Source organism: Zootoca vivipara, chromosome 16 (assembly GCF_963506605.1).
Source record: "Zootoca vivipara chromosome 16, rZooViv1.1, whole genome shotgun sequence".
NCBI classification, from domain to species: Eukaryota; Metazoa; Chordata; class Lepidosauria; order Squamata; family Lacertidae; genus Zootoca; species Zootoca vivipara.
The window spans coordinates 19992943-20008873 of record NC_083291.1 but is presented as its reverse complement, the minus strand read 5'-3'; the positions used below and the strand labels follow the sequence as shown (position 1 = coordinate 20008873).

Genomic DNA, 15931 nt, shown 5'->3' with positions numbered 1-15931 from the left:
GGGAATGAGGTTGGCAGGAATTCGCACTCTCCTATTCTCAGGAGCCCTGCCTTCTTTTTGCTTCTGCATGAGGGGGAAAGGAGAAGAAGCTCCTGCGGAACGAAGTTCTCTTTCGGGCTTTGAAATTATGTTGATAATATATTCATAGTATTGTGGAGTTGAAAGGGACCATGAGGGTCATGACAAATTTCCACTCACACATGTAAACGAAGGGCAGGGAAAGCCTCGCGACAGGATGGGCAGCTATTTAACAGACAGCTGAAAGGACCCCATTTTTTATTCACTAGGCTAAAGGCACTTTCAGCTCTCCTGCCCCGCATATGGAGGACGCTAAGTTCTGTTACTTGGGAACCGGACGTCTAGAGAGAGAAAAAACCTCATTTAGAAACTCTTTTAAGCCTGACGCTATAAGACCCGCCTCCTCGATGTTTGGGCAGGTACGTTTTTCCCTCTTCGTTGCTGGTTCTTTAGTCACTTTACAGGTGGGGCAGCTCAGTCGATAGAACATGAAACTGTTAATCTCAGCGTCGTGGGTTCGAGCCCCGCTTTGGGCAAAAGCGTCCTGCATTTTAGGGGCTTGGATTAGGTGACTCTCGTGGTCCCTTCCAACTCTACAGAGCTATGATTCTGAAGGTATTTTTGCCTGTTTTCCAGGTGCGAGATGACTGCCTTGGGACCTTTGCAGATTGGAGAACTGGGCCAAAACTAAGATAATTAATTTCAATAGGGACAAATGCAAGGTTCTGCGTTTAGGCAGGAATAACTGGCTGCACAAATATAAGATGGGGGACACCTGGATTGCCAGTAGTACCGGTACATGTGAAAATGATCTAGGGGTCTTAGTTGACCACAAGCTTAATATGAGTCAACAGTATGTGTTGCAGCAGCAAAAAAGGCTAATGCTATTCTAGACTGCATCAACAAATGTTGTCAAGACAGTTGATAGCAAGCTTCCTTGAGTATGCTTTTTTCTTTTTTTAAAAAAGGCAAAGCATATTTTTAAAGAAACAAATAAACAATAAACTGGCACTGTAGCTGAAGCTGCTAAACCGCCTTCAACTGGGCATGTAAGAATAGCCTTAGGTATAGGAGCAATATAGCCAAACCTATAGCCTATACCAGAATCAGTGGGACCCCAGACCAACTAGGAGGGATGAGCAAGCCCTGGGGGGACAGGAGAATCTTTCAAGGATTTGCTTCCTCCCCTCCCTACACTTATTTGACTTCCACTGGTAAGATCCTGCTAGCATAAGACTTCTGCTTAACAGTGTGATGAGTCAACAGTGTGATGCCGTGATGCAGTGGCAAAAGAAAGTGAATGCTAATCTAGGCTGTATCAACAGAAGTATAGTGTCCAGATCAAGGGAAGTAATAGTACCACTCTATTCTGCCTTAGTCATCATACCACACCTAGGAAACTCTATGCAGTTCTGGGTGCCTCAGTTTAAGAAGGATATTGACAAGCTGGAACATGTGTACAGAGGAGGGCAACCAAGATGATCAAGGGCCTGGAAACCAAGCCTTACGAGGAAAAGGTGAGGTACTGTAGTTGGATGTGTTTAGCGTGGAATAGAGGAGACTGAGAAGAGATAGGACTCCACTGTGGAAGCTCCAATACAACCAGAATTTTCCTTGCTTTGTTGCAGTAAAAGACTGCTATAGCAGGGCAAGACCATTTAACTGAAGGGGCACCTTTCAACTAAGCTGGATATTACAATTGGGGTGGAACTCCTATATGGTGCTCATTCTAAGGTTGCCTTGGAATGATGGTGGAGTGGGATGGAGATCAGATTGGGCTAATAGGGTGGTGGAACCCTTCAAACAATAACCGAAGCCCAATGAACGCAGTGTCTCCTCATGTTTCACATGTACATATTCATTAGATTTCACTCATTTGGAGTTTTCTCTTCAGGTTAAAGAGACTTGCCTGTCTGTTTCTCAGTTACCAGCAATTCTCCTCTTTCTTCTTATAGCCACAGATAAAATTGCAGTGCAAACCCATACTTGCCTGTTCAGCAGTAAATGTGATTGAGTTCAGCGAAGCTTACTCTCAGATTAAGTGGACAGAGGGCTGCAGTCAACTGATTTTAATGTGTGAAATTGTGCAGAGGATTGCTGCCTAATTCTAAAGATAGGTGCTACCACCTGTTACAGGGCAAAGCATCATCTGTTTAATTTCTGCATGTCAATCAGCTGTTAAAGGTGACAGAGTGGAGCTGGTAGAACAACATTTCCTTTATTTAATAAAATTTACATACCACTTATCGTAAGAAAATCTCTAAGCAGTGTACAAAAATATAATATAAAATACTTAAATTATTGATAAAAACAGATACTTAAAAACATTTAAAAGATGATTAAAATCAACAGTAAATCCCTTGGATATCAATGGAATTTTCTTCCACATCTGGAAGTGGATTCACCTACACCCTGTAACCTGGGAGAATAGTCTCAGTTTACCTCAGGCATCCCCAAACTTCGGCCCTCCAGATGTTTTGGACTACAATTCCCATCTTCCCCGACCACTGGTCCTGTTAGCTAGGAATCATGGGAGTTGTAGGCCAAAACGTCTGGAGGGCCGCAGTTTGGGGATGTCTGGTTTACCTCCAGACTGGGTCGGCCCTATTTCCATCCAGTCTGGACCCAGTTTCAGATGACTAAATACAGAAACATGCTCATCTTTACTCATTAAGCATTCCATTTCCAGGTTTCCATATTCTCCTATCCCTTGGCCTGTCATCTGTTTTTGACACCCAGTAGCGTACATGATAGGTTGGACAATAAACACAGCTGTTATACAGATTGTCCTGTTTTCAAGTTTCTTAAAGTTATACTGTTTGCAATGTTGAGGAAAAGACTATGACATCCATCAGTCTGTATCCTGGCTGCAATAGATTTTCTGTGATCAAATAATTTCATATATTCTTTCATTACAGAATTCCTTGGTAATCAGCTAGTATGTTTCTTAAAAGGGCAGGAAGCAATTGCATGTCTCAGCAACGTTATTCAATTGTAAATCAATGTTTATGATTTTACATACCTACAAATTCACTGTTCTGTACCATAATATGCAGTTTGTTCCACAATAAAGAAATATGGATTGAGTAAGTGCTATTTTCAGAAGCTGGATTCCTTAATAATCTCAGTTTGCTAACTCTCAGACTCAAAGCTTTTAAACAGGTTTTGGAAAACATTAAGATGTGGTTTGTAGTTTTGATCCCAGATTTGCCATCTCAGTTTATTTGGTTTCAGGTGTGTTTTTTTTTTTTTTTTAAAGCAGCAATCATTACACCAACCAGTCCAGCCTTCTTCAAAACCAGGTTCCGAGCAGCCTATACTGTTAAGTCCAAGAACATTCTGGAAATGTCAGAAAAAAACAAGTTCATTTTTTTTATATACTGTATATTTTTATTTCCCATGAGAAATTCAGACCTGTATGTGCACATTTCTCAGGAGAGTTCTTACCGGTAAAAAGCAGGTACAGCAGCTAACATCCTGCACACAGGCCATGATTCTCATACCGTATGGATTGCAACAGGACAGCCACTGAAAAAAGTCTGACGAAAAAGTGTCCACGGTGCCCCGTTCTCATAGCCTGGAGGGCTCAAATTCTTCTTCAAAGATCTCCTCCACCGTCGCGTTCTCATAGGCAGGAGGGGGTGTGAGGGGCTCCGGGCGTTCTGCCCGCTCTTCAACACCTTTGAGTTCGTGGGTATCCGAGACAAATCGCTGCAGTTTCGGCGGCCTGAGCAACCTGAGGCGGAACCTGGACTGCAGATCTGCCTCCGAGGCACGCCGTGGGCCTGGTGCCACCGAGACACTGAACGCCTCGACCACAGTCTCTCCGTGGGCAGGAGGCTCAATGACCACGCTGTACGGAGGGGGCTCCACTGGCATTGTCCCTGGACTGGATGTGATGGTCCAGATGGTTGGTCCTGATACGTAGCCAGTAGTCACCACCTCCTCATATGCTGGTGCCTCATAGGCCTCATTGACTGTGCTGGTAAAAGAGAGGGGAAGTAGTTAAAAACTCAAATCATTATAATACCTCCATACTTCCCACAAAGGAGGATTATCTGTGCACTCAACAAGGCATAATATCTACCATAGTCAAGCAATGGGGTCATCAAGTGCATTCTGGCCCCCACTATCACAGTCCTCCTCTGCACCATGCATTTAAAACACTATGATACCAGATGTGCGTGGTATAAATAATAAAATTATTATTAAACAGTGAGGGCTTCCCCCAAAAGAATTCTGGGAACTGTAGCTCCAGTGAAAGGAGTAAGAGTCCCCTAAGTTTGCTGCGGAGAAGGAGTTACTATTAAACCTACTGGAGAATTTGATAGACTTTTAGGGTGCTTCCAGATAGAATCCCACCCAAAAATACGAAACCCCTTCACTCTTACCCCTGGCTTTCTTGAGGTTGGTTCAGATGCAATGCCAATTCATGGTTTTCATTGCTTTTAACAACCAGCCACAAGCAGTTTTGTTCATATGATCCTGTAGTCCTCCCCCCTGGGAATATTTCATACAATGCATTATTTGATTCACTGACCCAAGAGGATGTGGTAACTGGTAGCTCAGGAGAGCTTTTAAGACTTTAGGCCTAAGTCAAAGGAGAATATATCAATTACAAGTTTATTTGCCACTACAGTTAAGTAGAATCTCGAGCCATTGTAGCTAAAAATCTGAGAGGTAATATATCTCAGAATGGGCTGTTGCCTTCATGCTGTGCTTGAAAGCTTCCCAGAATTATTGGTTGGTCACTTGGAGTGTTGGTTCTGCCTTTTAAAGCCCTAAACCCCCATCGTTCAGCGGCCCAGACGCTGAAGTCCAGCTCTCAGAGTCTTCTGCCATTTCCCTCACGGTGAGAAATGAGGTTACAGGGAACCAGGCAGAGGGCCTTCTCGGCAGTGGCACCCTCCCTGTGGAATGTCCTCCCTTCAGATGTCAAGGATATAACGTTTAGAAGACATCTGAAGGCAGCCCTGTATCAGGAAGTTTTTAATGTACCTTATGATGTTTTATTGTGTTTTTATATTTTGCTGGAAGCCGCCCAGAGTAGCTGGGGAAACCCAGCCAGATGGGTGGGGTATAAACGATATTATCATTATTATCATCAGCATGTAGGACAAGACAGATCCATGGTCTGATCTGGCCATGCCCTTTTCATGATCTACCACAATCTGCTCTTTGTATAGACTACCTCTAAAGGGTCAGCATATGCAAAGGAGAGCAACGTACGACACAGCTGCTTACCCAGCCTGGCTTTGTCTCCGTGAGCCTGGATTATTTTCTTCCGCTGGATTGCGTTGCTTCAGGTAGAGCTCCACGGCCAAACTAATGAGGTAGCCAACCAAACACAGACCCCCCACTGCAATGAAGAAAAATCCAACAGGGTTGATGTCAGTAGAGAGGGCCAGCATGGTGATTCCAATGAGAATTGTGGCGGTGAACAGCACCATTAACGTCTGACGGAGGCTCTTCCAGTGTGAGGCGGACAACATGGCAGAGGGAATGGCAAGAGTGGCAGTCAACGGGAGAAAGCTGGGCAGCGGCAAGAATGGGCATCTGTCAAAGAGATGAGAAGGCAGTGATGCTGATGAAGAGACACGGGCATATGCGACTCAAGCACACGACAAGGGTCTGAAATGACACGCCATGTGCTAGCCTAGTACCTGATGACATGAGTGCAAATATATACAGGCAATCATTCCAATGAAGCAACCACTTAGAGCTATTGAAGCACTAGCCTTCATCCATGATAAATATACAACATAATGAAGGATTAGGGCAGGGGTAGGGAACCTTTGGCCTGGGGCTCAAATGTGGCCCTCTGTATCTGGCCCCTGGGACTCCCCAAGCTATACCCTCCCACCCCAAGCCATACCAACCCTCCTCAACTTCTTTTGCCTACTGGGACTGAGATAATTCCTCTTGATGGATGGATGGATGGAGAAATGTGTGTGGGCCTCTGGTTGTGGATACAGCTGACTTTTGCATGGCAGGAATGTGGTCTCTGTTGCTCCACCTGCCACTAGTATGTGGCTTCCGCCCTTGAGCTGAAAGACATCCCTCATTCCTGGAGTAAGGAGATGAGCAGAGAGCTTGCTCTTCCTTAGACTTCGCTCTTGTGCAACTGTGGAGAAGCTTTGGCTTGCCAGATAATGCCAAACTCCAACTACCATAATCCTTGGCCATACTTGCTAGGGCTGATGGAAGTTGTAGTTTAGCAACATCTGAAGGGCCAAAGGCCCTGCTCTAGTGGATTCTCAAAGGAAGAAAGGGGGGGGGGAGATGAAAAATGTTAGGTCATAGTTGAGTGAAAATAGATACCCTTAAATAAAATTGTGCTGTTACTTTAAAGGGTTACATGAGTGCTCCTGTGGATATCTAGATAAGCAAAAAGCAAATATATTCTCATATATAATTTTAAAGTTTAAAACTGGTCCAAAATTGCTGAGAGTTGTTAGGAATTGGAAGTGGGTGACTTATCACGAGTGCCATCTTGTACACTGGTCTTCAACTGGTGGGTTGGCAACCCAAGCCAGGTCATGGCCTGGTCTAAGGTGGGTTGCAAAAACAGCACTACCACCACACAAATAGATTGTTGTTGTTTTTGTAAGGAATTGGTTTTCTTTTTAAATTAAGAAATTGATTAAGAAATTAGCCCCTGCATGCATGATTGAGTTAAAAGTGGTCTGATAAGGCTGAAAACTACTGATCCTAGTAGATGTCCACGATAGTCATGCTAAGATGCAGACAAAAGACCAAATGTAGCACCGATTGCACTTCAGATAACTAATTCCAGCTTTCCTTGTGGAACCTGAAGTGCAACAAAGGCACACTAAACTGACCCTAGGCAGACACAAGAAATAAGCAATGGGCAACAACAGCTTTTTGCGTCTCTCAAAAGGTAAAATACCACACACAGCCACGAGGAGATACCCAATATGCAATATGCATCAGACAAAAGGAAAGTGCTGCCAGGTCAAATTCCAAGGGAGTCAAGCAACTACCCAGAAAAACATAGGGTGGTATTCAGCTAAGCTTTACTTGGAGTAGACGCGTTGAAATTAATGGCCCTATCTCATTAATTTCAATGGCTCTTAGTTGAATGCCACCCACACATTTCAGAACAAATCCCACACAACTATCACATTGTGTGAGACTTCCCAACATCAGTTGTCCCTCTTTTCCATCCAACCATCCAAAATAGCCAATTGGACTTCACAGCCTGGAATCTCTCTGCTCCTTTGAAAGGCAGCACCTTTTGGCTAGTGGGATGGGCAAGTTTGAAAGCCAATGCAGGGAGAGCCAGGTAGAAAGCTGACGCAGCTGTGGGTTGACTAACGATGAAATCACAGTGGGGTGCAGTTGCTCTCTGGGAATCTGGCGCAAGATCAGTGGTTCTGCTGCGCACCGCAGGAATCCCCTTGCTTCCCATATGTTCTGTCTGTACAGTACATTTAAATTGTAAATAAAAAACATGACGATGATGATGTCGTAAGTCTCCTATGCTGTTTTACACAAGAGAAATGAAACCAGGGGAAGAAGAAGAAGACGACTTTGGATGTGATATCCCGCTTTATCACTACCCTAAGGAGTCTCAAAGCGGCTAACATTCTCCTTTCCCTTCCTCCCCCACAGCAAACACCCTGTGAGGTGAGTGGGGCTGAGAGTGTGTGACTAGCCCAAGGTCACCCAGCAGCTGCATGTGGAGGAGCAGAGACGCGAACCCAATTCCCCAGATTACGAGTCTATCGCTCTTAACCACTACACCACACTGGGGTCCACACCGTAGGGGTTGGGGGGGGGGTCTGTGAACCAGGCAAAAAAAATAGAAGGTAAACGGGTGAAAAAAATTCCAATGCAATCAATAATAATCATAATAGTTTACTTATACCCACTGCTGATAAAAAAGCAGAGAAGCTCACCCAGTCTGAATTAACTGCATCCCTGGCTCCCCAGGTGAAATAAATGGCTCTCTAACTTTGGCTTCACTTGCATGTTCACAGCACAGTCATGTTGTTCCCTTTGATGTCTGGCAGCAATACAACCCCTTTTAAACAACTGCTTTCGGGCAAGCATGCACGGTCATCATGAGGCAGGCTGTGCCAGTCATGGACATTGCTCCTTTCAGGCTACAGGGAAATCCCAGATGGAGGAAGTTCTGCTATTGGCCTCTAATAGCTTTCTTACTGGACTCTCGTTTCCCATGCCTTCAAAACAAAACCACCAAAGCTGTGTGTGTGCCTGAGCCTAGCAGCAGTGCAGGGAAATTCCACTCTGCAGAGTCAGGGACAGGAAGGTTCTTACAAAACCCAAACAAAGGACAGGGGAAGAAAAGGAAGTGAATAAGAAAAAAGGAAGAAAGGGGGAGGGGTGGCAGGAGTTGTCTGAAAAATTTATCAGTCTCTCAGCTGCACTACCCTTTCCTGGTATCACACCTTCATGAACCAGCATGAACACATGTCTATTCCATAGGCAATAAACATGGATGCAACCCTAGATTCTGAAGGATGGAGGGGAGATGGAATAATAGAATTGTAGAGTTGGAAGGTACCCCGGGGGGTTCACCTTGTCAAACCCCCTGTGATGCCATCCCAGGGTAGGCTCAAACCACCAACAGCCAGAAACATTGGCCCATATGTAGATACAGCTGGAAATTCTGGACATTTTTACTATAGTCAATCATCTGAACAGACAAGCAGCTTTTTGACTTCAAACTAGCTCACATGCTCAGTATGATTAACAGCTATAGTTTTGGGGGGGTTTTTTTGTTTGGTTTTTAAACCACTTTCATAGCTGCCAAGTTTTCCCTTTTCTCGCGAGGAAGCCTATTCAGCATAATGGAATTTCCCTTAAAAAAAAGGGAGAACTTGGCAGCTATGACCACTTTCAGAGTGTCTCTAACTTAGGGTTGCCAGACTCAATGGAGGACAGGACTTCTGTGCCTTTAATTGCCCTGCTCTCTTTTGAGTCTGGAAACCTTAAAGAGAAACCAGCAGACCCTTTGCTTGGAAATTGAACAAAGGGTCTGTTGGTTTTCTCTTTAAGGTTTCCAGACTCAAAAGAGAGCAGGGCAATTAAAGGCACAGAGGTCCTGTACACTATTGAGTCTGGCAACCCTACTCTAACTCTATCTTCCAATTGTGCTTAGGCTATCCAAGGTGGCTGAGAAATGGTCATGTAAACACCATGCATGGTATGAAACAAACACTTGGGCAAAAGAAAGCCCAAGCGAATCCAAGCATACCTATAATTAACATAATTATTATAATTAATGTGGTGTAGTGGTTAGCGTCCAACTAAGACCAGGGAGGTGTGAGTCCTGAACTCTTCTCAGCCATGAAAGCCACTAAGTTACCTTAGACCAGTCACCATCGCTCAGCCTAAACTATTGGGAAGATAAAATGGGGAGGGGAGGTTGCTTAACACCACATTCCTTAAAGAAAGGAATGTTAAATTGTAAATATGCATATATTATAAATGAATCTATTTACACGCAGAGAGCCAAATCTTCACTAATTAAAAATATAGCTGGTCTTTACTCTTAAATCACGGAAAACTTTTTTAAATCTTAACAATAGTATTCAAAACTTAACACCAATTTCTTGGTTAACCTTTAAGATACATTGCATTTATGATTCATGGTTATTGCTGCAACGTAACGATGAAACATGCATAAATTATCAATGCAGCTCACAGCCTCTTGCTTTGAGATGCTGTTAAATCTGTATATTTAAAAAAAGATTAAGAAATATTGTAATAATGATGGCAGAAGACAAAAGTGGCAACAGTAGTTTGAAAATGCTGACTCAACTTTACAGGAATAGTTAGTTTAGTGAGTTTGTCCTTTTACCTCCCTATCTACTAATCAAGCTTGTTCATAAATCAGGCTGCAAACCTAAACAGGCTTAGAATCATAGAATCATAGAGTTGGAAGAGACCACAAGGGCCATCCAGTCCAACCCCCTGCCAAGCAGGAAACACCATCAAAGCATTCCTGACAGATGGCTGTCAAGCCTCTGCTTAAAGACCTCCAAAGAAGGCTTAGTAGAGAGTAAACCACACTGAGCACAGCTTACACCCGAGTAAATATAAATGTGATTGCAATGTCTGAGCACCAGCTGACTTCTTGCACAGGACAGAAGGAAGTACACCCAGGTCATTTAAAGATTTGTAAAAGGATTCTACCGCTAAACAGAAACTCACATGTGACCGATGCTCTCAGTATTTTTCATTTTATTTTGTCGCATTTGCTCACAGGCATGTACACACCTCGGCTACTTTCGCAAGCAACACTCTCACAAGTCTCTGGCGGTAGCAGCAGCCCCACACCAGCCTTGGTCACTCACCAAACTTGGATGCTCTGCACCAGTCTCAGCCATGAGCTCTTCCCTCCTGTTGTCATCCCCAGGTAACTGATTGCAAGCTCCTTTGCCAGGGCTCCCAGCAAGAGAGGAAATGCCAGCAGCTTCGCGTCTTCACCCTTTAAGGGCACATCCAAACACCCAAGGAGGAAGTTGCGAGTGTAGACAGAGAGCTACCCCTCCTTAGTAAGCAGATTCCACGATCTTTCCCCCCAAATAGTACTGTATTGTCTCTGTCCTTTCTTCAGGTGAGAACGTTTTTTTCTTTCCTCTTTTGCCCTCCCCGCTGGGCCTCTTTAAAAGAACAGGAAGGCAGATGAGGAAATGAGTGGAGTATTGCAAAGAGTGAGTAAGGGGTGTGTGTCAATCTGCTTCTACAGCTTCTTTTTCTTACTGGGGCGAAGATCTCTCTCTCTCTTTTATCTTGTAGAAAGCTTTCAATGACACCTCCCTCAACAGGGTTGGGCGCTAGGCCCATCCCTAAATCACATGGCATGTACATAACTATTTATGAGCTCTGTAAAGATATAAACTATGTGTTCTTCCTACTCAGATTGCCTGGCAGGTACCGGTTTTAGTTTACACTCTTGACTTCTGTGCTATATGGACAAAGAGGGAATGGAGCTGCTGTCAGGTCAGTAACCTTCCCAGGTGACAGCCAAGGCAGAGTGTCTCTGTGTGATTCAAGGAAAACACCTGGGGATTAGGAGCACAGGGGGGGGGGGAAGCAGCGAAAGTTCTTGTAAAATTACAACTGCGTTGTTGAAATATTGACAACTGGGTGAAGGATCACTGAGATATTACCCCAGCCCAGGTTTTTTACTTGCAAAAAGAACTGGGCATTAGGGAGGTGATTCAACACTGTAGATCAGTGGCTTTGAAACCTTTTGGCTTCTTAAAGGTAAAGGGACCCCTGACCCTTAGGTCCAGTCACGGACGACTGGGGTTGCGGCGCTCATGTTGCTTTACTGGCCAAGGGAGCCAGCGTACAGCATCCGGGTCCTGTGGCCAGCATGACTAAGCCGTTTCTGGCGAACCACAGCAGCACACGGAAACGCCGTTTACGTTCCCACCGGAGCGGTACCTATTTATCTACAGTGGTACCTCGGTTTATGAACATAATTGGTTCCGGAAGTCTGTTCATAAACTGAAGCGTTCATAAACTGAAGCGAACTTTCCCATTGAAAATAATGGAAAGTGGATTAATCCGTTCCAGACGGGTCCGCGGAGTACTCAACCTGAAGCGTACTTAACCCAAAGCATGGGTGTAATTGGTTCCGGAAGTCTGTTCATAAACTGAAGCGTTTTAAACTGAAGCAAACTTTCCCATTGAAAGTAATGGAAAGTGAATTAATCCATTCCAGATGGGTCCGCAGCATTCGTAAACTGAAAATTTGTAAACCGAGGTGTTCATAAACCAAGGTTCCATTGTACTTGCACTTTGACGTGCTTTCGAACTGCTAGGTTGGCAGGAGCAGGGACCGAGCAACGGGAGCTTACCCCGTCGCGGGGATTCGAACTGCCGACCTTCTGATTAGCAAGCCTTAGGCTCAGTGGTTTAGACCACAGCGCCACCCGCTTCTTACTGGCCAGCAAACAAGCCTTTTCTCTTCACAGAACTGAGCTACACGGCACATGCTCAATTCCTGAGCTTGGAGTGCCACAGAACAATTTTAAAACTATTATCTGAGATGATCAGCCCTTCCTGGACTGGATAGGGCTCATGGGAACTGTATTTCAAAACATCTGAAGGCACCAGGTTGGGGAAGGCCAGTGTAGATTATTGTGTCTTGACCCAGCTAATGGGGAAACCCCACATTCCCTGCTTGGTACTATATCTATCTGCACATCAGGAACACTACCAGGAAAAAGCCAGAGACTCTTCCTTGTGGAGCAATCGTGCATGCATTTCCATGAAGCCATGCACACTTCACAGCCTGCTATCCTAGTCCCTGCTAGCCGAAGAGCCCTACAATCTGGAGCAGGGGTTTCTCAAAGCACAGGGCCCACTTGAGAAGGTTGAAAATTATGGAGGCCCATCAGTCACAAATTGATGATGCAATGGAAGAACCAGTCACCAAACAGCAGCTGACTCAGAGTAGAGTTTGGCATAATCAGCTGGCAATTTGCTGACATAATTTTCAATTTAATCCCTCTTTCGAAATTGTTTCTGTTTTCCTTAATCCCTCGGTCCTTCCTGTTCTCTCTTGGCCCACTGATGAGGTGTCTGCCTCAGGTGGCAGAGTCCACAGGGGCAGCAGATCCCAACGTAGATCTTTTATTTCTCCCTTGTTCCTGATTTAGATATTCCCTTACCCCTTCATTCCTGGTGGGGGAGGCACCATTTGGTGGTTTGCTTCAGGCGCCAAAATGTCACATGCCCAGCATACTATGCATTGCTGTTGCTGTGGAAAGTCCAAACAATAGCAAGCACTGTGGGATAGCTCCGTAGGTAGAGAATGAGACTCTTAATCTCAGGTTTATGAGGCCCACATTGGTGTGAATATTCCTCCATTGCAAGGGGTGGGACTAGGTGACTTTTGCGGTCCCTTCCAATTCTACAATTCTATTATTCAAGGTGGCTTATCTAATATTTGAAGAGAGGCTGTGCCACTGAGGCTCACCGCAAGGTTTGCCTTTGGGATAACATCAGTGGCAATTCTGCCTGGATGTATCCTGTCTCAAAGGCACCAAATGGATTTGTGTGCAACCTGATGTTACATTTACAGGACAAACAAAATTTTAAAAAAATCATTCCATTAGCACCTTAGAGACCAACTAAGTTTGTCATTGGTATGAGCTTTCGTGACAAACTTAGTTGGTCTCTAAGGTGCTACCAGAAGCAATTTTTTTATTTTGTTTTGACTATGGCAGACCAACACGGCTACCTACCTGTAATTAACAGGACAAGTGAGCCTGTTGTTCTCCAGAAACACCTTTTGGATGGAAAGCATGGACATAGAAGGAAAACTTACCCAACAGAATGTGGGAATGATAGACAGCCATCATGTGTTCTTAGCTTGAACTAGATGTACACCCACAGGGAACACCTCCAAAAAGAGACAAATCTAATGGCGATTTTGTTAAAAAAAACTCTTCAAATGATACACACAACAGGGAAAATGAGATCATACTGTATTCGCCCCTAGGACAAAAAGTTCAGTTAAGGAGTTCTTTTTAGTTATTTTGGCTGTGTACCATTTCCTGACAAGTGTGGATCGCAAGGGCAACTGAATGAAAACCAAATGCCACCCAGGTGAAAGAAGAGACCAGGCCGTTCATTCATATGCCAGTTGAGGCTCTGTATGTGGGTGACCAATGCTAATGTTTTTTATGGTTTTCCATCATGGGAATGTGTTGAAAACACTCACTTTACAATTCATATTCACTATATGACACATGGAGGGAGGGACCCGGGTGGCGCTGTGGTCTAAACCACTGAGCCTCTTGGGCTTTCCAATTGGAAGGTCAGCGGTTCGAATCCCCGTGACGGGATGAGCTCCCATTGTTCGGTCCCAGCTCCTGCCAACCTAGCAGTTCAAAAGTACACCAGTGAAAGTAGCGGGAAGGTAAAACGCGCTCTGCTTTCCATCACAGTGTCCCATTGCACCAGAAGCGGTTTAGTCATGCTGGCCACATGACCCGGAAAGCTGTCTGTGGACAAACGCCGGCTCCCTCGGCCTGAAAGCGAGATGAGCGCCGCAACTCCACAGTCGCCTTTGACTGGACTTAACCGTCCAGGGGTCCTTTAGCTTTATGACACATGGAATAGAGTTGGCTTAGTGTCATAAGTAAGAATGTTAGCTGGGGAGCCCATGGTTCAACTCTGACTTTAGCCAAGAACTCGCTAGAACTGTGTGGCTTGGGAAAGACTGTTTTTCGTCTCAGGCCCCCTTTCCTTCCATGTGGGAATAATAATGCTGGCTTATCTTGAAGGGTTGTTGACCATGTATATAAAGCAGATATAAACCACACTGTATCAATGATAAATATTATTACACCAGGCCTACTGTCTTGTAATACAAGCAGTCCCTAACTTTCCCTCTCTTTCCAGTCACCCATTAAATTCTCCAGATCACCACTTTCCTAGGCTGCCATTGATTTGCCTTATCTTATCGTTTGGGTATCCTGAGGCATTTACCTGGCTCTCAATGGGAGGGCCCTTGGCCCAGCCCATAAATTCCATTACGTTTTTAGTCAGTGACCAATTTCAAGGCTGCGGTTTCTGTTCTTAAGAAACAGTCACCACATGCAGGAATGCCTGCATTTGTTCTTTCTGCCCTAGGCATATGTACACACTGCGATTTATTTACTCCAGGGCCAGGGCACTATCAACACAGGTGTTGGAAGCCAAGCACAAAGGATATTAGCTAAAATCCATATGCATTCTGTAGTTCCTCGAAAAATGCTTCCGTTTGATGTGTTTTCCCTCAAACCAGCTTCCATCCGATTTGAAAACACATGCTGTAGCTGAAGTGTACACAGTTTCATCAGCCATTGCACATGGGCAGGTGACAACAGCTTCCTTGAATAGGAGTTGTGGGGACGAGACAACTCTTTAGTGTGTACAGCTAGTGCAAATGTGTGTGGGGAGATTACCTTACTTCACTGTATTTTAAGTTGCCTGTGTGGACATACCCCTAGTTCAGGTGGTCAAATTGTGTCTGACTAGTACTATTTCAGAACACAAAGGGCTTGCATAGTTGCATTTTATTCTATTCAAACAAAATCATTTATAATAATAATAATAATAATAATAATAATAATAATAATAATAATAATAATATTTTATATATACCCCGCCTTACCCAGTCAAAACCAGGCTCAGGGCGGCTAACACCAATAAAATTACAATAAGACATAAAAGAAAAGAAAATAATTAATTAAAATACAGATTAAAATACAATATTAAAATTTAAAATGCAGCCTCATTTTAAGTAGTTCATAAATCCAAACCATGAGGGAGGAAAACACAGGGGTCAGACTGAATCCAACCCAAAGGCCAGGCAGAACAGCTCTGTCTTGCAGGCCCTGAGGGAATATGACAAATCCCGCAGGGCCCTGGTCTCCTGTGAAAGAGCGTTCCACCAAGTTGGGGCCAATACTGAAAAGGCCCTGGCCCTAGTTGATTTACACATAGAAGCCTCACCTCATCCATGGCACACCAGTTTTCTACATATAGGGAAATTAAAGTTAGGATGATTTTTTTTATCTGTAGGAAAATTCAGCAATGGAGCCCCACTTGTAGCCTGTATTTATATAGCCAATCAGCTACAGACTTACCACCTTACATCTGATTTTAATTCTCATGGTTCTGTGGTCTAAAAACACTAATTCTTCTTTTTCCTTTTCACAGGTTGTTTCCTTTCTTACATGGTGTGCTGAGTCATGCTGATGGAAGTGGACTTTGTTTTTCAGCTACTTAGAGACAGACAATAGTTTTTATGAGTACTGAAAGTAGCTTGAGAGAGATAACATTTCCCATGGTGTATGCACATGGTGTGTGCATATAATTAATAAAATTATTATTATTATTATTATTATTATTATTA

The 15931-nt window shown here is 44.1% G+C and overlaps 1 protein-coding gene and 1 long non-coding RNA gene across 2 annotated transcripts; one reads left to right on the top strand and one right to left on the bottom strand.

The window, feature by feature from the left end:
• Nucleotides 1-2217: 2217 nt before the first annotated feature.
• Nucleotides 2218-10813, bottom strand: TMEM139 (transmembrane protein 139). Its single transcript, XM_035140978.2, has 4 exons — nucleotides 10365-10813; nucleotides 5263-5574; nucleotides 2605-4000; nucleotides 2218-2460 (listed from the first exon to the last, which is right to left on the bottom strand). The coding sequence occupies exons 2-3, from the start codon at nucleotides 5508-5510 to the stop codon at nucleotides 3589-3591; spliced, it is 660 nt and encodes a 219-aa protein (XP_034996869.2). The 5' UTR covers nucleotides 5511-5574; nucleotides 10365-10813; the 3' UTR covers nucleotides 2218-2460; nucleotides 2605-3588.
• Nucleotides 9920-15895, top strand: LOC132591236 (uncharacterized). Its single transcript, XR_009556850.1, has 3 exons — nucleotides 9920-10426; nucleotides 10933-11013; nucleotides 15736-15895. It is a non-coding gene; the product is annotated as an uncharacterized LOC132591236 (long non-coding RNA).
• The last annotated feature ends 36 nt before the right edge of the window (nucleotides 15896-15931 follow it).